This window comes from Danaus plexippus, chromosome 7, assembly GCF_018135715.1.
Source record: "Danaus plexippus chromosome 7, MEX_DaPlex, whole genome shotgun sequence".
Classification (NCBI taxonomy): Eukaryota; Metazoa; Arthropoda; class Insecta; order Lepidoptera; family Nymphalidae; genus Danaus; species Danaus plexippus.
In genome coordinates this window covers 7057984-7080696 of record NC_083541.1, presented here as the reverse complement: position 1 = coordinate 7080696, position 22713 = coordinate 7057984, and the positions used below count along the sequence as shown (strand labels likewise).

At 28.6% G+C, this 22713-nt stretch overlaps 1 protein-coding gene across 1 annotated transcript in view; it reads left to right on the top strand.

Moving 5' to 3' along the window:
* LOC116770787 (connectin-like) overlaps positions 1 to 13704 on the top strand; it is a 72733-nt gene extending 59029 nt beyond the window's left edge. The window contains exons 3-4 of the mRNA XM_061520937.1: positions 10791 to 11853; positions 12501 to 13704. Coding sequence (XP_061376921.1) covers positions 10800 to 11853; positions 12501 to 12985 — 1539 coding nt within the window. The 5' untranslated portion in view covers positions 10791 to 10799 and the 3' untranslated portion in view covers positions 12986 to 13704. The remainder of the gene's footprint in view (positions 1 to 10790; positions 11854 to 12500) is intronic.
* The last annotated feature ends 9009 nt before the right edge of the window (positions 13705 to 22713 follow it).

Below are 22713 nucleotides of genomic sequence, written 5' to 3'. Positions count from 1 at the left end.
ATTGTTTCAGAACTGGCTTTAAAAAAAATTAAAATAATTGGCAAATATTCCGTGATTTATTCAAAAATAAACAAACTTTCTCATAAAATCAATAACAAAAGTTTAATTCAACATATTATTTTAAAGTAATCCATTTAAATACAGTCCGTGACAAAAACACAGGACATATAATATATGTGTCGAGAATATTATATTTAAAAAAAATTCGTTACACTGCTAAGAGGTTTCTGCGATACGCTTCCGGCGGATCGTGTACAATGAAACGTAATACGGAAAAATAAAAACTGTTGTACATTACGTATTTGCAATGTGAAATTTTATCACAAGTGCCTTTTTTATTAAATAAAAAGGATGTAATTTTCTTTGAAATTGAATCGAGTGAACTTGAACTCGAGTGACTTAAAAAAATCTAAAAAAAATACATTCAGTTATTTTAAAATAATTAATTTTCTATATAATTTTAATATTTTTTATGTTACTGATAACATTAAAAATACTTAACATATAAATACTGCAATCCATACTAGATAACAAAAGACAGGGTTGTAGGTAGATCCAGAAAATACATTGAGTACTTATTGACTGATCTGTCAAAAAGTACTCGATGTATTTTATTGATTTTTCATAATATTTTTCTTATATCAGAATAACTAATGGACTATAACTGTAATTGCGTGTAGGTCAGGAAATGGCATGAAAATTGTCCTTTATAAAAAGTCTTGTAACTCAAATGGCGATGCCTGTTGGCTAACATTTCCATATGTTTTTCAATATACAACGTTGTTTTCCTCTGAGCCCAATAACGAGGTCCACGCATTGTTCATCTCGGAAAAGCTAGAACAACATTATGCGAAAATAATTCAAATGTTGTTGTTTAATTTCATTTTATGATAAAAATGTTGAACATCGTAACTCTTTTCTTCATTGTGGAATGCCAGGAGGTCCTGACATATATATATATGTTTATATATAAACATGTATACTATATAGCTGTTCTAATTAATCGAATGCAAAACAGCTCAATACCCTTCATATTAGGATTAACGGGTTCAATTATTTATCACAACAGTAGAATTTATTACAGATGTATTATACCAATGAAATTAATTATATTCAATTGAATTATATTATTAATCACATATCAATTCAACTTAGAAATTCTCAAGAAATTGTAAAACTCAAGATGTGGTGGGATGATTATATAACAATTGCATATAAACAAATTAAGATTTGTTACGTACGCGCTACATATTATAAAATAAGTGAACATCGCCGGGGTAACATCGTTGTATAGATAAAATATCATATAACAAGTGACGCCGCTGACTCCGCGGAACCAACACCAAGCCGTGTGAACCAGAAGATTCCTGATACCACACAAGCTATGGAATGGCATTGCTATCCTAACATCGGGGCAATCATGTAGTCTTAGGTATAGGTTATAAGTTTTATTATGTAATTTTTATTATAATATACATATAAGTATGTTTCGTAGTTTTCCTGGAACCTCCGGTTGCCACCTTATATAATTGATTTCCTTAAGTTGTTTGTTTGTACATAAAACAGCACAGGTTTACACGTGTTTATGAATAGATGGCGCCTCTGACATTATAATTGTCAATGTCATGGCAGTAGATGAAACAGGAGCTTTTAACATGGAATAGAGTTTAAATAAAATTAAGTAATTATTATATTGTACTTCAGTGAAAGAGGAATCGACAAGTTAATTAATAAACTTTAAATTTCGTTTCTTTGTAGGATGGTGTATTGGTATTCTATTGTATTTGTCGTTAAAAGTGTAAACTTATGTTAAATAAAAGCTTTGGTATTTCAGAGCAACACAACCCGTTTATTAATTCAGCGATTCCTAGATTTTCTTACGAATTAATAATTAAATATAATAAGTATTAGACAGGATTTTTTGATCTGTTAGTTAATAATTTTCAATATGGCAGCACGTAAGAAATATATTATTTTAATGTAATTTATCTTTTATTTTGTATGCTGGGCTTGAATTGTGTTCGAAACCTATTTCTAAGATAATTCAGGGTATAATAAAATGAACCCTTGTGATAAGACAATGCATTGAATATCATTAGTAGTGAAAATTTTACTTGCTTCAACAAAGAACAACGAGACAGAAGCAACAGAAATATATTATAAGAAATATCTCACTCTAAGCAGAGGGTGCCATGAGAGTGACAGACGCTAGACGTTAATCTCAAGCATATCCTAAGGAGTGATTATTTTTCTCATTCCATGTTTGTATAACGTCTGGTTTTCGTTGCCACGTAAACGTGCTTTGTCTCATATGCATAAAACAAATAACGTTGCTTATTTATCCAATCCTCTGAAACCATATTGTGTCAGAAGAATTTATTTTAGTTTAATGAATATAATATGTATATTTATGTAGTGCTATTAATGTATATAATAAGTGAGTTATCTTTGTTATGTAACCATGAATACAAAGCATTAACTGAATATCAATAGCTCACATAAGTTAACACACTGCCAAAGTTACAAAGCTCATTGACTGATTTAGTTTACTTAGTATATTTGGTCAATATTGCTAGATAATACACACAATTCCATAAATTGAATTTATGTGTAAGGATTATGCAGAACTATGAAATCTTAAAGAAGTATTAACTATCGTTCCACCAATTTTAAATAAAAATAAGCGCAATATCCTAAATGATTTTAAATATTTAAGAATTTTTCCGATATAATAATGAAAATACATCACACAAAAGGAACAAAAATATTTTTTTTATTGTTCACAAGAGTATAATTGATTATTCTTTTCCAACATAATGCTTATCCTTGTAACATTTTTTCAGGATATATAAGTTAAAAAAATATTAACCTTTAAGTAGTCATTGAAATCTTATCAAATAAACTAAAGTCGTTTAAATCAATTTAAAACTTTGATGTAATTGCCACTAACATTATGCATAGCTATTTTGTACATGCTCGTATCAAGTCAGCTTAGAGTATTTCAGTTCGTCGTAATAGTACACATTAGTAAGCTAAGGATTAGAACTAATGCGATTTGCTGTCGAGATAAATTACGTAATTTGTCTCAATATTAACCTTCCGGATTATTTATGAAGTCTCAAGTATGTATTCTATAGCCATATTTATGTTACATTGCCCTCATTTGCCGATATCATTGGTAGCACATATTTTTATGCAATTAATAATTTAGAGTCATCATTCATAGTTAAATGAAATTGATTGATGTGGGAATTACTTTATGTCAAGATGGACAAAATAAATTTTTTAGGTGTTTTCATAATACATTACTGTAACTAAAATTTAATTGAGCTCTTCTACGTAATACTTATCACTGTATTTGTGTTCATTGATCTTAATTCAACTATATAATACCCAACGACAGGCCACAGCCAATATCATACTGCGGTCGGCAAACACGGGATTGGCAACGCGAGCAACGTCACGTGCCAAACATTACCTACAAAGCTGATATGTAGCTATTGTTTGAAAAGGGATTAACCCAGCTTTGGAAACATCACAATTCATTGAAATCAATGATCATTTTATTTTTTTATTTAATCAAAGTTACTAGTCGTTAAATAAAATATAATATTTAAAGAGCTTTTCCTATCCACGTATCCTATTTGCTATTTAAATTAAAATGATATATAAATAATAAAGAGAATACATTTTAATGAATAAAAATAAAATATGCACTTCAAAGTAAAATAGCACTTAGATTAATTACATCAAACTGTGTCACTTGTGCCGAATTTTCTTAAAAATTGAATTTACTAAACTCTGGCATTGCAATTGTTTGTTCTTGCCAAGACTCTAACGACGTAATTTATATTATGTATGACCATTTTATTGTAATGAATAATAAATTTTTATACTTTTACGATTGAATTTTAAGCAGCAAGTGACTGTTTTATTGTTGCTATCCTTTCAAAGTATTCAGTGCAATTGCCAAAGAGTATAATATTGTTGTTAAATAATTAGGTATTAAAATTAACGTTTAAAATAGTATTATTTTGAAGAGAAAAGGTGCTTTTGTTATTTTTAGTTATGATAAAAGTTTTGAAAAATGCCTACTCCCAAAGGTACATTTACTCGAAACTTTTTGTTTATAATGTTCGAAATATTTCGCGTGAGGCGACTGCTTCCGAATAATTTATTTAGTCTACTTCCAGAATTACATGTAATGAGTTATTTTGTTGAATATTTGATAAAATATAATAAGGTATATATAATATGATAAGGTTCACCTTATTATGATATAGCAAAAAATACTATTAAAATATTAAATACATATTAAATTGCAATTTCTTTGAAAATTCCATTACGAGTCCCATAGAAAACTTAATATTTTCTTAGGACGAAGTCAGACTACTGAATTTATATTAATTTACATATATTTTCTTGTAATTTTTCACACATGTTACTATCTCTTAACCGCGTTAGTGAAAAAATGAGAATATTATTATTTTGTATTATTTTTATTCAAGAATAATGCAAATTATGAAATTATATTGCTTTCGAATAACATGTTTCATCAGGAATCGTTTGCACTTAAACAACTTCGCAACAATCAAAGCCTTATTATCCTCAGTGCAGATAAAGGAAACATTAACGTAATAATAGATACGATTGATTACCATTACCAAATAATATAAAGTCTCACAGTTAATTTTAATTATAAAAAAGATAAGATGACGCGACAAATAGAATACCAATAAAAACAAAAACATTGATCAATAAATGTAAATAATATGATTTTCGTATATAATCACTTGCATTGTAATCAAAACCACCTAAATTGTATAATATATAAGTTCCCTAAGATCCGTAAACAAGATATTCCCTTTCGCCCTATTGTGTGCCAGATTGATTCACCTCCTTATAAACTGGTAATTTTTTTTCACGTCACGTGGTTACAAAAATTATTATAAATTATTTCTATTACTTATTTAATAATATTTAACATCTAAAATTGTCACACATTGATAACATACTTATTTTCGATATCTTCATCCAGGTTTTAAAAAGGAAATAAAGGAATAACAATATACCTATGGAATACTCAAAGTTACTTAATCATTATTTATCATCTGGCTACCCTATGTAGAAGGATGAATTGTGCATGCAAGTAGATGGGGCTTACACAAGTTCACCGGTTTTATCCATTGCCACTGATATATACATGAAAAAGTTTAAGGCTTTGTGTTACTCAAATCAAACTCTTTATGTATAAACAGTATGTAGACAACACCTTCACAACATTAGCTAAAAATTAAATATCTGTTTTTTAATACCCCTTATTCTATTTATACTAAGATGCAATTAATTACAGAATTAGATGCAAATAAGACTTAAGCCTTCTTTAATATGCTTGTCATTAGGAATCCTGGCAACACTTTGGGACATTCTGTTTATAGGAAACTCACGCAGATAGATAGGTATCTTATCCGAAATCACAACGCCTCTCTAGCTAGTTACACAGTTAGCTACGGTTGGCAAATCTTTATTGTGCTGATCCTCATTACAAGTTATCGGTAGTTGAACCAAATCAGTCACATTACCAAACGTAAAGGAAGTGACTCACATAATAGGCAACATCTTCAAGAAGATTACCATCAAAACATTATAAAGCCACACAAAAAGTGAGCTTATTCTTCAAACCAATTAAGAATACCGTTCCTTTAAAACAAACTTGATAATGATAGTGGCTTCTCATAATTGGAAGACGAAGAAAAGTATCATTGAATTCAAACGAAGAGGAACATCAGAAAAAGGGTCAAAGAACATCTCAGATATTACAAACAGTCAGCAGCCTGAACACACCATGAACAAGCTCAGCTATTACATTTGGTTTGACAAACTACAGAACCTTGTTAATAAAGATATACCGGGATTACTCCGCAAGGCTATTTAAATTAAAAATAACCTAATTTGAATTTGTAAAATGGCTGAAAATTATCTAACAAACAGAATCCACTCACCAAAAATATAAAATCCTATGTCCGTGATATGCTCGTCCTAGTTTTGTGATTTCCCATTAAGATACCTTTTAGTATGCGACTTTACTGCAAAAAAAATTCTAACATATTGTTAGGATTCTAAATGACTAGTGTGTCATGGTAATTTTTTTTTTTTTTTTAATTAAACAAAGCTATGTATTATATTCATATGAATGATATAACACGCTTTACTTATATTTAGTTAGTGTAGAACAAATAGCATATCTTGAAGTTCCGCACTGTACTTATGTGTCAGCGACATGGGAATGATAGTTATTAATACACATTAAAGTTACAAGTTTACCAATGTATTTATTTCTTAAGAATTGTCAATAGCACTAAAATGAAATATTTTTGAATACTTATGGATAGGTACAAATTTAAAATACTATAAATTCATGACTTTTTTAATTATCTTAAAAATATTATACGTCATCAATGTAGTAATTCCTTCATTAAAATCCAAAAATATTTTGACGTATGCAGGCCGCTATGCCACATGCGACTAAGAGCAAGTGAGACATATGTCGATGCCATTTCCTTCATGTTATGATAGGGTACAATTTGAATAAAAGTTTGGTCAGGGATAAATTTAAAAGAAGATTATTCGAATATATGGTTATACGCACTCACAGGAAATGACCAAAGCGTATCATTGATAATTTGACTATTTCAGAGGCCGGAAATAACCTAATACCACTTGGGACTATCTTTGTGTAGTTTGCCAGGATTTCATGCAATACTGGATGTCACATTAAGCCCGGCCTTTTTAAAGGGTTAACAAAGACCTTTTAGTATATCTGTAATATTAAAGAATGCATAAAAGCAAACTTTGATACAATTTGGAGAGTAAGAGATGTTAACCGATGAGCTTGAATAATAAAAAAACCAATACAAATAAAATGATAGAAAAGTAAAAACATATGTATTCTTGGAATCCTCTAACGCCCAAACGTCGGGATAAATAGTTTGTGTTTGGGATATTTTTAGACACTACAATATGAAATATAAATTTGTAACACTTACCTCAATCAAAATAAATTTAGTTTTATACAACTTTAAAGTTTCTGACAAAAGTTTTGTTCCATGAAAAGTATCCAAGTCTTATGATACTATTATGCTTTAACACAATATTCTTCAAAACATTTAAATATTAGCCATAAAAGTCACACTACATAATCACAGATTATATTAGATAGTTTTTCCATGTAGATCATTCTTATATGGAGAAACTATGTGACAATCTATGAGGTTGTTGATTTTGCGTATCACTTCAGAATAGGAACCGAGAAGATTCTCATACCATGTATAAAGTATGAAAATATGGCGAATCTAACATTCGGGCCATCACTTAAGATTAGGTCTATACCTATGTTTGTACTGTTAGAACTCCCGACAAACAACAAACTTGCACCCATATAACTTGAGTAAAGAAACTATAAAAGAGATTTTCAATTAAAAATAAATACAAATAAGTATTAAGAATCAATACTTTCTTGATATGAAGTGGAGATGATAATGGCAATTAAAAAAAAAAAGATTGTTTTTTTTTAACTCCATTACATTTTCAAATGTTGTATTAGATTAATGAAAAATATTCATAAAAATCTGTTTCTATCTTATCCATTAACTTAACTAATTAATAAATAACTTGTGATAATATTTTAAACTTCCCAAACTTGTGACATAAAAACGTACGTAATACACAAATAATGCGTTTCATCAAATTAAAATATTATCAGCATGTTATTGTCTAGTTCTATGCTACGTACATTTTCCATGCTAGTACTAAAATTATTATTTTAATTTTGTGTTAAACTGCCTGAAATAATATGAGCATAGTTTATAATATGATGCTATTGTAAAATGATTTGTAAGTTTTAAAGTTAACGTATATATTTGAATGCGTGGAACAAAATAATGGACAAATCTCTTCGGTATATAACTATTAGGGGCTATTTAAATAAACAACCTCTAACGATGTGTTATAATTAATTTATTAAACCATAAGTCATTTGAAATATTATTGTGAACATTTTGTTATAACTTCATTGAATTATATTTCAATTTCTGTGTTATTATATTATCTTGAAAACTGACCAATTTTAACCATAACGTTTTGAGGCAAACCTCTTCATATGCATGTTGGGAAAGTCGAGTGTGTGTGGACTTGGTCTGTTTATTTTACACAAGCTGTTTAAATAAGCGATGTAAATTGTCTTTTTTCTGTATGGTTTCCAATGAAAATGTAGTAACCCACTTTTGACAAATTCAAAAATGATTTATCCATTTTAAATAAATTCATTTCTTTTAATAAAACTAAAATAATTTAAATTACTAAAATTATATCTTTAATATCTTCAACAATTAATTTATCACAAGACAAGATTTCATAAATACACCAGAGGCTAAAAGTGAATTAGGTTTTTAAATATAAATAACGTTAATTTTACTTTGTAAAACTGACTTTTATGCTGCAATAACTTTAAAATCCTTCAACAATATCAATATTTTAAAGGTTATGAAACCCAGGGAGGTTGCTGGGAATAACTTAAATAACTCTTCCTAGCTAATCCGCTTAGCTACATTTAAGATTAAGGCTAATCCTTTGTTCGAATGAAGCTTTGTACACAGTTTCATTTGCTCTACTTTTAGTTGTTTTACATGATTAAAAATTATTTTATTTTTACTATCTTATAAGCAAATTTGTTTTTCAATTTCTTTTAAAATTTAACGTAACGTACATATTTTTATTCTGAATTTAAAAAATAAAGTAATGCATTAGACTATTCTACAAATATAAACAGCTTTTCTGTCTCCCCATAATGATAACATTTTTATCAATAATATTAAGTATAATGTAGTCTTATAATATTCTTTTGTTCCTCCAAAAAATATTTAATCCTAACTGTATAATAGAAATTCAAAATTCACATAATCTCGAGAATCCATAAATCGTGAACTGATTGAGTTATCACGAAAGTTGGGTTTGAGTGATATAGGCATTTACAAAATTCTCTCCAATCCCCATCACCGTAGTTGGTTTAAATAGGTATTAATTTAATAAGTTAAGAATACAAGTTATTTTACAACAATTATTAAATACATAATAATCTTACCAACCAAGCTATTACTTTTGTCTGACAAAAATATTTGTGTATATTAATTATGTTTGACTATACGGTCTGGTTATATCAATTGACTACTTCTATTTTATACATAATTTTTTTTTGTGATATACAAAAAAAGATTTGAAATAAAACATATAAAGACTAAGTTTTTAAAGGAGTTGTTTAAGGAATTTTATAAAGAAGTTCAAAAAACAACTAAAATACAGTAATATTATTCCTGCTTTTCAATCAAGCTTAAATTTTACTCCTGGAATTGATAAATCAGGGAAAAAATGACAGTGTTTCGGTCCCAATCTAGATAAAAGGCTTGTAAGGTTCTTTGACAAAAAGATTTATTGCTGTAAATCTCTTGAGAACAGATAAATTTTTCACATAACCGTAGTTCAGCCACTTTTATTACAAACTTGACGGGTTTGATTTATATTTGTAGTGATTTGAATATTATAAATCGTAGTAACCAAATATTATGCTAGTTATTTACATTTATTCAGATCGGCAGATAACAAACTTGTCTCTGTTTTATAACTTTTTTAAATAAAATATTCCTTGAGAATTATATAAAAGACACTTGTATAAAAAAATAATCTTTTAATGTAAGAGTTAAAGTATTTGTCATTTATACATTTTCCATACTAATCCCATTTCTGTAACAAAGATCAGATATGTGACACGACCAACTGACTCGCTTTGAATTTCAAATTTTGAAACGCATACTTCATAACGCTTATCTGGTTAAGTTTAATAACTTTTGAATATAACTTAGTCTGCTACATTCTACTTGATATGTCACGAGATATGTTTATAAAACTAGTATACATACGACTATCTGACAAGACCTAGCTGAAAGGTTTAAAATAAATCAAATTTTAATATAACAATAATAATAAGCCTCTGGATAAATTTAATTAAGACATTTAATTTAAAACTATTCATGATTTTGAGTAAAATTTACTTTACATAATATATGATAAGCGCTATAGCAGGTAGTCGTGTCAAAGATAATTCACCTCCAGCTATTAAATTTATAGGCAATAAATTTGTAACTGCCTGAACATTAGTACTTATAATAATTATTTTGACATATTTCGTTCCGTTATGATAATTTTTTTGATTAATTTAAAACAGTTGACTCGTTTTATTTTTTTATTATATACTTGATAGTATCTTGGTATGTCTATGAAGGTCAAAGAAGATCTCACTTTTCAAAGCATTTATATAAAACAGGCATATTTATAGATAGTTTTAGGATTAGCTACTTATAATCTAAGCGTATTTTTTCCAAATATTTTTTCTATATATTGTTTATAATGTTAATAACAGCTATTGTTATATTGTGTTTTATATTTAAATTATAGCAATTATGCTTTTCTAATTTTTATATATGTTTTAGGAGATTGAAAATTTTAAGCTTCTTTTTTCTTTTTCCGTCTTTCATAACAAAAATTTTTTGAGGGCAATAATAGGCATATTTTTTAAATAATAAAGTAAATTGTATTGGGAAGATCATATAACTTGTTAGATTTTTTTATTACTTTTATTATAAATATATTTTTAAAATAAATAGTAACATTATAAACTTAATTATATATATTTTTTAATAAATTATCTTTTCTAAAATATAGTTTTTTCTTTGTTTCAGATCTGCAGAATGGAGCGACGAATAGCAAGAGTTATGTGTATTTTAATAACACTTGCTCTAGTCAACGAGTTGTCAACAGCTGTCCAAGCAAGAGATAACAATAAAAGAAGAAGCAAAGAAAAATCGGGTGGCTTTCAAAAAAATATATGTGATATCACAGACAGAGATTCGAAAGTTCACTGCTATTGTGAAAATACAAGGGAACCAAGAAATGCGACAAAAGCTGAATGTTGGGTATTCAACGGTGGCATACCCCGTGACGACCTCATCTGGCAAAGTTTCGCATCACAGCCAGCTCTGCAAACTTTATCTTTTAACGTCCGAGTCGATGGAGCGTTGGGCTACGTGCCCACCAAAGCGCTTCAATACTTACAAAGACTTAGATCTATTAATATAAAATATGGAAATATTGTTGAAATTAGTTCATACGCTTTTGCTAATATCACAAATTTAAAGGAAGTAGCACTGTCTCAAAATCAAATAGAGTCAATACAGCAGTATGCATTTGCACACCTACCTAATTTAACAGTTGTAAATTTAGAGGAGAACATGATATTAGAACTTGTTCGTGATTCTTTTATTGATGTACCAAAATTACAGAAATTAACATTTACTAAAAACAATATTTCGACCATAAGCAATGGAGCGTTTCAACACACCTTTAATCTTCTGGAATTGGACTTAAATAGGAATAATATTTTTCACTTAAATCGACACACGTTTGATGGATTGGCGAACTTAAAGAAATTAGATCTAAGAAGGAATCACATTTATAATTTGACTGAATTTACTTTCGCTGAGCTTTGGAATTTACAAGAGTTGCTTTTGGGAAAGAATGATTTAAAATATATATCAGAGAGAGCATTTGATGGGTTGTCACAACTAAGAAAGTTGTCCCTGGATGATAATAAGCTGGCTTCACTTCCCGCCGGCTTGTTTGAGGGTGTGCGAGGGTTAAGCTCCTTAGACTTGCGTTCTAATGAATTGCATGCATTGACTTTCGATAACATCAAGCCTATTTTGGATAATCTAAAGCCAACAGGCAGCAATCTGTTACTAGAAGGTAATTAATTTTTATACTCATTATGAAATAGGATAAAGACGGTATGGTAAACTTAAAGAACATTTTGAATATTTAATGACAAGAAATAGACATTTCGGTATAACTTGGATATACTTAGCAGTTTCTTCGGCTATGATCCCGCGGGGAGTTTTTAAGTCGTAGTGAACTATCTTGGCGATTATCGCGCTCGTAGCCAGTGAGAAAGTTTGTTGGTAAAATTATCACTGCCACAGCGCTGCGCTTTGTAATAGAAACAAAACAACGAGAGTTACATGTAAATAGCACTTTTCACACGTGAATCGTGAAATTGCCCATCTATTTTAGAGATGATACCTAGTTCTAAAATGTTAAGTTCTTCTGAGGGTATTTGAATATTCAAATTAAATTATAATGTTTCTCCTGCCTTAATAGTATGTTAAAATTTTATTACAAGAACTTGGAAATTCGAACATTATGGGTCTCTTAATAACGTTAATTTTATTCATAAAGTTTTGAAAATATATTTTAAAATAAAATGTTAGCAACACAATTTTCACGAACTGATATATAAATCGCTATACATACATATATTTTTGCTATAGCATTAAACAGATAATATCTTAATTTGTAGGAAATTAAAATGTAAATATTTATTATTGCCTTCACAGAAAACAACTTTGTTTGCGACTGTCGGCTCAAATGGATGCATTCACTCCGTAATGAAACACAAAGCCAAAATACAAAGGATTCCCTAGAGGGTGTTACTTGTAAGATGGACCCGCCAATCGTTAGCTCCGCGTATAATAAAATGCCAGAAGAAAGTCTTAATATAAACAAGGACAATTCTCTTACGAACATAATAATAGAGACAGTAAAGAAAACGAATTCAACAGAAAAGAAAGATATGACTATTGATATTAATGGCAAGAAAGGTGTTAAGAGAAATGTATTAAAGATACCACCGGAAACTCTGCCCTGCCCTGTCGAAACAAAGAAGACAACCCAATTACCGGCATTTATAGCGGATCCCGTTATACCGATTCAAAACGAGATGAAAACATTTCGGTTTCATGAGATGAATGCCGCTACTAAGGTCTCATTTGTACACAGCATTGTTTTATGGAATATTTTCTTTATCTTCTTCTTCACTTAGGTCGTTGAAATTTTACTTATCTAGTCTTTATTTTAAGTGAGATATAGACTCTTTTATACTTAATGATTAAACACAAAGATTGCGTGCGTAAGTGATAAATAAATGTTTGCTAAATAAGATTTTAGGGATAAATGCTACAAATTCTTTATTTACTTTAACACGATAAAGAGACATTATTATATTTCAAAATGTATTTCAGTACATTAATATATACAAACATTATTTGAATCATAAGTTTGTTAGTTTGTAACTCAATATTTATTTTGTCATTGTTTTTGTTTCATTACAATAGATACAATACTGTACAACATACAGTATAATTGAGCGAGAGGGTTTTAAATTATATAAAAGTAGTACCTAATTGTTTCTTTTAAAGTAAATATTTGTAATTATTAAGCCCACTGTTCGTATTTAATCAGCTTGGTGGACTTCCCACATTCGGATTGAATTCCTGTCTTTTGGAATACCGCACATTAAAATTATTTTTAATTGTTTAGCTCTTCGGTGTTTTATATTGTGTAAATAGATGGATTTGTTAATATATAAAGTAAATAAATAAATGTGAAACATTCTAAGTCTAGATGTATGAAGGCTAAAATTGCACTGAACATTTTTAAAATCAATTCTTAATGAATATTCCTTAAAAGTATTACAAATAAGGCTTAATGTAACATTAAATTAATATTAATTTGAAAATAAAAATTAATATAAATAATATACAAGGTATTATATGGTGTTTGTTAGTTTTGAGTTAAATATTTTTCTTTTTTTTTATTATTTGTATCTTAATTGTAAGTTATTTTAAGCATTATAACTTAATTTCTTTGTACCTAAGTTAGAACATGTATGAAGTATTCCATGATTTATTTGATGGAAAGTTTTGTATGAATTAAATAACTGTAAGCATTTTTATACACACTTGTTTTATTGATAAGCCCTGTGTAAAATAAAAATGATTTGAGATACATTATATACCTAACATGAATGATAAGTATTTTTTTATGCCTTTAAAATAGATTACATTTTTTTAATACGAATTCAAATTGAAACAGTTTTTACGATTTTAAAATCTCATGATAAAATTTAAGCAGGTCAGTTCTTAAAACTACCTATTTTATTATTCTGATATAAAGAAACTTGGCTTAGAGTGAAATATTTTTCGTTGTAGGTATAAAAAACTAAAATGAGAGTATTTATTATCAAAAAATATTATATTATATGTATAAGAACTTATAGTTGATTTTTTTTTTTTTAAAGCAATAAATAAATTAAAAACTAAACCAATGAGCACGATTTACAAGAAAAAAGAAGAATATTTGAATATAAATACAAAAGTTTATAATTGTAGTCTCAACAAATAGCGAAAGACGTTTTGTCTCTAAGATCTTTGATTTCTTCAAAACAGATTTTCGTTAATCCATTCAATCCCTTTTCAAGCAAGAATTAGTCGAACGATAAATTTCTTAGAAGGCCCCATATTAAGTTCAAGCGAGAAAGCTTATCGGTGTTATATAAACTTGTACTGCTATGTAACTATATAAATAAAATAAATGCAGAGATAAATATAGCCTTCAAAAACAATCAATGTTATTGTAACAATACAATTCAATATTACCAGATATTACTTTCTAATTAGATTTCTTTTTACTGGAACAAAATTCTTTTGACACAATATAAATTAAAATAGTGATATCATTATTATATTATATAAGGGATAGTTTTTCAGCTATGCGTGTTTGTTATTCATTTGCTAGAATACTATCCACTCAAACAACGCAATTAAAAACGAATCGGGGAATTGTTAGAGTGATCTCACATATAAAAGATAAAAACCCTTTATATTGAAAGATAAACAAATTCACAATCTGTTATTTTTGTACAATTTTCAACTGTGTCGTATTAGTTTTGTTAATATATTGTGATATTAAAATGGAGAGGGTTGATATAGTGAACTGAACTGATTTTACAGAGTTCTTGGTAACTAAAATGAATTCTCTGATTGTGACAACATGTGTGTGATTGTGTAAACAATAAGGACAATAATTCTAAATAAATCTTGTCAGAAAAGAAAAGATTTATCTCGAATTATGAAGACGGCATATAAAGTTATGTCACCTATTTTAAAATATGATTTAGGACTTACATATAAATTGTGCAGTGATAATTTCTTAACTATAATTTAAAATGAAAATATAAAACTAATTTAGCAGTACGCAAAAGATAATCACAGAAATAAAAAAATACGTTGTAATTTTTACAATTAAGCAATATTTATTTAAAAAATACCTAAATATATTCTGAAAGCTGTAAAATACCTACCTTATTAGTAAATAGATTGAAATGTGGGCATTATCCAACTTTAGTGAGTTTGCTGAGATGCTAGCTATAATAATGGGATGGCATAAAAGATCAAAATATTAACAGGTTTATCGAGATGGTAATCTTTAAGATTCTCTTAATGATAACATTTTCAATAACCAGAAATAATCTTTTCAGAAAGACTGTTAGTTAGAAACGATCGTTCCGAATTTCTACAAACCTAAAAACTGGCCGTCTTTTAGTCCTAATCTTAATTCATATTGATGCCCTTATGTCTGACGCAAAGTGTATAGATTGGACTCCTCTTTACAATTCCACATGTATCGAAGAAAAAGTGACCTTTTCAATTCTGAAATTTATAAACTATAAAATGTCCACGCTACCATGAGACGTATTCAAGTTAGTCATTATCCCGCACCTTGGCTTATACCAACAATTAAATCCTTAATGGCCAAACGGGATGAAATTAACGCATATTCAGAATGGATCAGTCGCTTGATAGCCATGCTGCCTACAAAAAGCTGCGTAATCACTGTAATAGAATGTGTTGGGATGCAAAGCGTCGCTATATCTTCTCCTCTATTTCTAATACTTAAGCTCATAAATGTGGAACTTCTAAAACTCCTTAGGTGTGAGTAATCGTTCCAAGTGTTAATCATTAAAAAATATTAAATTCATTAAATAATAATTTTCATTTCAATTAAATGAATAAAAAATCATGTCTCCAATTCTCTGTTGTCTGTGCCTTCATCTCGTAAGAACTATCATTTATTGAAACTAGCTTCCACCTCCCCATCTAATAGTAACTCTTTTTTAATTCCCATTATATAACAGAAGATGATGTCGAGAAATCTCTTTTATCCATTTCTTCCAAGACGGAAGGTTTTGATGAAATCCGTGTTGACATGCTTATACCAATACTCAGCATTGTCTTACCTGTAATAACTCATATTTTTAACTTTTCTTTGGTATCAGAAACATGTCCTACAACTTGGAAGTCAGCTTACATTATTCCACTACCTAAACTGCCTAACCTTACCTTGTCATATCACTTTAGACCTATCCCTTTTCTTTATTTTCTAAAGTTCTTGAACTCATTATTCATAAACAACTTTCTAACTACTTCTACCGCAATAATCTCCTTAGCCCCTTTCAATACAGTTTTCGACCCCAAAGTAGCAGTTCTGCTTTACTGAAAGTAACAGGTGATGTCCGCTATGGATAACAGGGAACTAACCATATTAGTTCTCCCAGACCTCAGTAATGTATTCAACTCGGTTGACTTTGATAATTTATTAGGAATTCTCTTCTCTCTCTCGATATCTCCAGCTGTTATTAAATTGTTTCAATCTTACCTCGTCGGACGTCGACGGTGGTGAAATCCGATGAAGGCTCCTTTGATTGGAATGACACTTATGCCGGGGTCCTGTCTCTTTTACTCTTTTCTATATTCATAGATAATATTTCCAAAAATATTTATACTCCCTACCATTTCTATGAAGATGACTTGCAGCTCTATAGGCATCCTCTACCATCTACACTTAAGGTATTAATGAGGAAATGATAAATATGACATGACATGACATGACATAAATGGGCAAATTATTTCGGTTTACTAGTGAACCTAAATAAATTTGAGGTGATTATTATTGGAACCAGGCAAATGTACAATAAAATTAATTTTTACATCTTGCCCAGTTTAGTGTAGGACGGGGTTACAATTCCATTTCTAGATCGGGTAAAAAGCTTAGGTTTATTAATGGATTGTCATTTGTCGTGGACAGCTCAAGTGAATGAAGTAAGTTAAAAAATTTACCTTACCCTACATTCTCCTACACGTCTGCGAAACTTCCTTCATTTTAAACCTTAAATTATTCTTGTACAATCTCTTCATCTTTCCGTGACCAATTACGGTGATGTCTGCTACTTAGATGCCAATGATGAGCTGCTCGATAAATTGGATCGGCTTCAGAGTTTATGCATCCGTTTTGTTTTTGGCTTGCGTAAATACGACAACATTTCTGAATTGAGCAGTCAGTTAAAGTGGCTCCCCAACCGCTTCCGCCGGAATATACATGTTTTAACGGTAATGTACAATAGGTTGAAATATTCTTCTGCCCCGTAACCTACTTCATAGTTTTAAATTTTCATCCCCCAGAATCCTTCCTAATCACTCTTGTGTTACACAAAATCCTCTTGATATCCCCTCCTTTAATAGATTGTTTTTCCTTTCTCTGTCCAAGATACACTCACTCCAACCTTTTGTTTACAAAGAGAGTCCAAGTGCACGTGCATTTAACCATCGACTTTAGAGACATCTTCTGTCACTTTTAGCTTCTGATATGTAATGTTTTTTTTATTAATACTATTTCGAGACAATGTTGTATGTATATATGTATATGTATATCTGTGTATATATAATCCTCTAATTTTTCTATTACTATAATTTTATTTGTATGCCTATATATACAGGTTTATAACATTATGTGAAAAGGATAATAAATTTTTACAAAGGAACTAAATAAAATCTTTCGTAACTAATTAAAATCAATAAAGCAATAAAATAAAAACAGCACTTGAATTATTAAGTAAATGTAGTGACGATAGGGAGTTTTTATTTATGGGCAATAATATAATAATTTTAACTAAAATTACTTTTAGCTCTGTAGTTCACACGAACATCCTAATGTTGTTATTATATCAACTAGTAGTTAATTTGTGACAATAAAAAATAACTGAATATAAAATCGCTTCAATATGTGTTGTGAGAAAGAATTAAAAATACGTACTCAAAAAGTTATGGATTTTTTTATATCTATTATATATATATATATAATTTACTCATCATAATTTGTAGAAATTATGATGAGTAATTATCATATCTTTCTTTCACTTTGTTAAATTTATATAAAATAAAATGTTTATACGTATTTATATTTTAATTTATAACAGCTATTTGATACTTATGATGTTTAGTGTCACATTCACACAAAAATTTTCTTATCTCTATTTCTTCCATACCTTTCTTCTAGTTTATATTTAAAATAGTTTTAGAAAGTCCACCTTTTTGCAATAAGTAAGTACATAGAAAATAATATTTAAAGTTTTAAACATATTTTAATTTTACAAATTAAAAATAAAGTTAAACGAAAAGATAGTTCATGTTGTGAATTTCATATCGTTATATTATAATCAGAGCACAGAATATAGAATTTGGGATTTATTACAAGCGCTCATATTCAGCTAAACAAGTACCTTATGAAAAAATTTCCTACATCGAATCTATATATATATATATATATATATATATTACTGACGTTATTTTTATTTATAAAACTTTATTATTTTTACTAAACTCTCAAAAATACTGTCATTAAAATGTCTCGTAACTAGTTTTTGCCTACATCTCCGGTTGTATGGACTGAGGAAGAAGACAGAGGGAAATGTATAAAGTGTTTCAAAACTATAGATGTGGTAACAATCTAGTCTGTGTCAAGTCTGGTTTGTTGCTATTTTAATTAGAAGAATTTTATTAATAAATTATAGTTCTTTGTCTAAGCTACATTACTATAAAATTTAAAAAAAAATCGTTTAGTAATTTTTGCTTTAAGGAGCAACAAACATTCACAAATACATTCATACATACATTAAAACACCGCCTCAAAATTTCTTATTTATTAGCAGGAATAAACATTAATTATTACTCATTTAAACCATATATATCGTAAAGTAATATTTTTCTATATTATCTATTAGGGACGAAGAACCAAAATCATTTCACTGACATTTCTACAGACATAAATCCTCGTAAGAGGATACAAATGAATGATGTAAATATGACAAAAACTCCTTCATTAAAGTAATTGCGTTTCCATTTTTACAAAAATTATCATTAGATGAATTAGATGAAATAGAACGTAAAATTATTACAAAATACTTGAATTTGTCATGAAAACAATTTTTATCATTTGTTTGCGCTTTTTATGTACGAATATATCCGAAATTGTAATTTTGTTTTTTAATTGAAGTCACCATCTGAACGTCTCACCAACACATCCGTTCTCTTTATTAAGTCCCTGTGGTAATTTAAATCCTAACTATATTTTCTGATTTAAGCCATGTATATTTGTGACACTTTCAAATCATCTTTCCGTGAACCAGATTACAGCAAAGTAATAGAAACGCTGGGCTGAAAATAAAAATGTGATTCAAATATACGAGAGCTAAGCCCCAAAATATAGTTTTATTTAAATCTGAAATACTCTTAAAAATCTGAGAAGTCCCTGTGGTGATTTAAAAAAGCACGTTTTTCATAATGAAATTTCGGTTTGAACTCACGTGAAGTGGGACTTCAATAAAACGCTCTGAGCAAGAATTATATTTTTCTCGTATGTAAAATTATTTACAAATGAATAATACTAAATAAAATTTAATAGCGATATATGTTTAGTTTCATTTCTAGATTTAATTAAAATTTCTTCCCTGATTTCCCTAATGACTACGTAATAAAGAAACTTTAATTTTTGTTTTTGTAGTATTATATTATAGATAGAACGACTTGTGTTATGTCAGCGAATTGATTTATTTAAACTCGTAAATAAATGTTTAACCAACAGTGTGAGTCGTTTTATTTTAAATCTAAGAAACGATTAAAATATATATTGAAACTATAATAGTAAAATATTCATTCTTAAGTTTGAATTCGTACAGTAATTCTAATCAACATCTAGTCTTTTGTACCTTTAGAACAACGTGTATATAAAATATACAATAAAATGATATTAATATTACAATCCCAAGTTAGAAATAATTCTTCAGATTTGATGAAGAAATCATCCAATAAGACGAAGCTGCTTAACTGAAACGATTATTAAGCTTGGATAATAAGAAGGTAGATATAGCAGACGAAGTTAGTGATGAGTCGCTGTTTTATGAATAAGAGCTGGAGTTTTCAATGTCGATTGAATATTATCTAGTCTAGTCCAGAATTTTTTTCTTAAGAATTTCATTTTAATATATTTTACTGGTTTTTGTATATTTTGACGTTGAGCACAATCCAGTGTTTGAATGGATGAGTAAGAATAAAAACACTAAAATATCTTTGACGTCATTATTATCGTGTTTAATATTTTTATCGTAATACTAAGTTAATCGATATTTTTAGAACCATTAATTATGTTTGACTTATAGTATTTCAAACTCAACCAAATATATTCTAAGACCAATGCTTTTCCTAAAACATATCTTGATATACGTCACTGGTTACAGCGTAAATAATGAACACAAATCAAGGAAAATTGGTTTATCGATAATCGACGACTGCCAACCCTATTTCTAAAGACGTCAAACGTCTAGCTGCAGTTAATAACATTTCACAAATCTGAACTGTAATAGCTGTGTTTAAGGTATCTTTTAAAATGAATACTTTAACTATTAAAATAACTGGTGACAACTGAACTAGATTTCTATATTATACACATTATATTTAACTTTATGGGTTTTAATTACGTCTGTATTAAATGATCGCAGACAAAGGTTTTTGTATTTATTTGAATTGCTTTTTTTTAATTTGATTAAGTAATATTAATAATAACTTTTTTCGCTGAAAAAATAATTGGAAATATTTCACAACTCACCAACAATGTTTGTTAGGCAACTCACCAGTTACAGTCACACGAAATATTAATGAAGTAGGCTGGACCGAATCCTTATTTTGTGTAGGAAAATCGTCCAATATTCCTCTGAAAGCGCTAGCCATATTGATTAGGTATTCATTAAAAGGTTAAAGTTGACCAATAATGAGGACTTAAAAATTTTAAATTTAATTAGTACTTTTGTGTAATTAAAGTAATTATAGATAATGTTTTTTCGTTTGATTCCTTTCATTAAATAATTAACATTGAATTTCAAGGATTTTTTTCAATCTCCATTGTGACTTTAATCAGGGAACTACAAAGAGAATTTGTTCGTATCAAACTTACTTTTTCTTCCTTAAGTCGTGAGAGACAATCGTAAAATAGGTAAGCTTAATAATCTCTATTTATTAAACAACTGGACCGGTCACCAAGCAACTACTAACGTGGCATTAGAGTATAATGAGATAACTTTCTTATGGGACCCGATCTCAAGTAATGTACATACATGGATTACGAATGGATTGGATATGGTATAAGTTTCGAATAAGATTGAAAAGACCTAAATATAAACTAAAATATAAATCTTTATTTTAATCTTATTTATTTTTCTTTTTGTAACCAAGGTACAATAATTTCGACGACACAGAATTGCCTAATAATGTAAAAAAAAAACCTTAATATATTTTCTCAAACTCAGTAGAATGTATTGCGAAGGAACAGTTAGACTAGCTTTCTAAGTAATATATTAGATAAATTCGTCAATACTCCACGCTGTATATAATTTGAAAAGTAAATTTCTTGGTGCTTTATTTCAAATGACTTGCAAAAATTGCAGTTGCATCACGACGTTAGTCAGTTTCGTGGTTTTCAAGTTTGAAGAATTAACTGTACATTAATTATGCAGTTAATACGTCCGGCTGTTTTTGAGAGATAACATAATTCATAATGTCAAGATGACTTGAGTAAAGTTTGATAGTAACTAAGACTAGACCTTACATTTTTATTGAGATTCTGGTTGTGAAAAAAAAAGCGAGAATCTATCAAGGTGTTATGATGTTTTAGAAAATTTACTTTTTTCCTAATTAACTTTAACATAAAAAAAAATTACACACGATAAATTGCATGTTTCTGATAAATCTAAAATTTTAGACGTATTTTTTCATAATCCGATACCATATCCGTTACCTAAAAGTTTCATAGACATTGGATTAGTTTAGTAACAAAAGTTTCTAGAAACGTGTGTCCAAACGAGCACGTAGATTTTGGGACTATTTCCCTAATATAACTGCCATTTATCTAATTTGATCGCATTTTTTATTATAATTATTAGGATAAGCACAAATATCTGATTAAATAATGAACAAAGTCTTTCATATTAAGAAGAAAGTTCAGATTAAGGATAAATTAGATCTTAAGCTCCGTTCTTTCTTATTTCTGTTGTGAAATTAGGCTAATCCAAATATAACCTGAGATTAAAGTAGGGAGTGCACCTGACGGTCTAGGGAATGCTGTCGTTCATATATATTAGAGATATTCGATTGTATGTGTGTGTTTTCTTATTTAATAATAGTCTTGGTTTTAATAAGTTGATATCTGAGGTAGGTAGATTGTAGATAGTCGGTACGTTTCACGATCAAAAAGTAAGTAGTTGTAATTGCTAATTCTTGCCGATCGTCTTCGACAACTATGCCGATTTAATCAGCTCAAATTCCAAATATACTGAATTAACTTATGGGATAAAATACATTTTTGTTAAAAAAAAGATAATTCTTG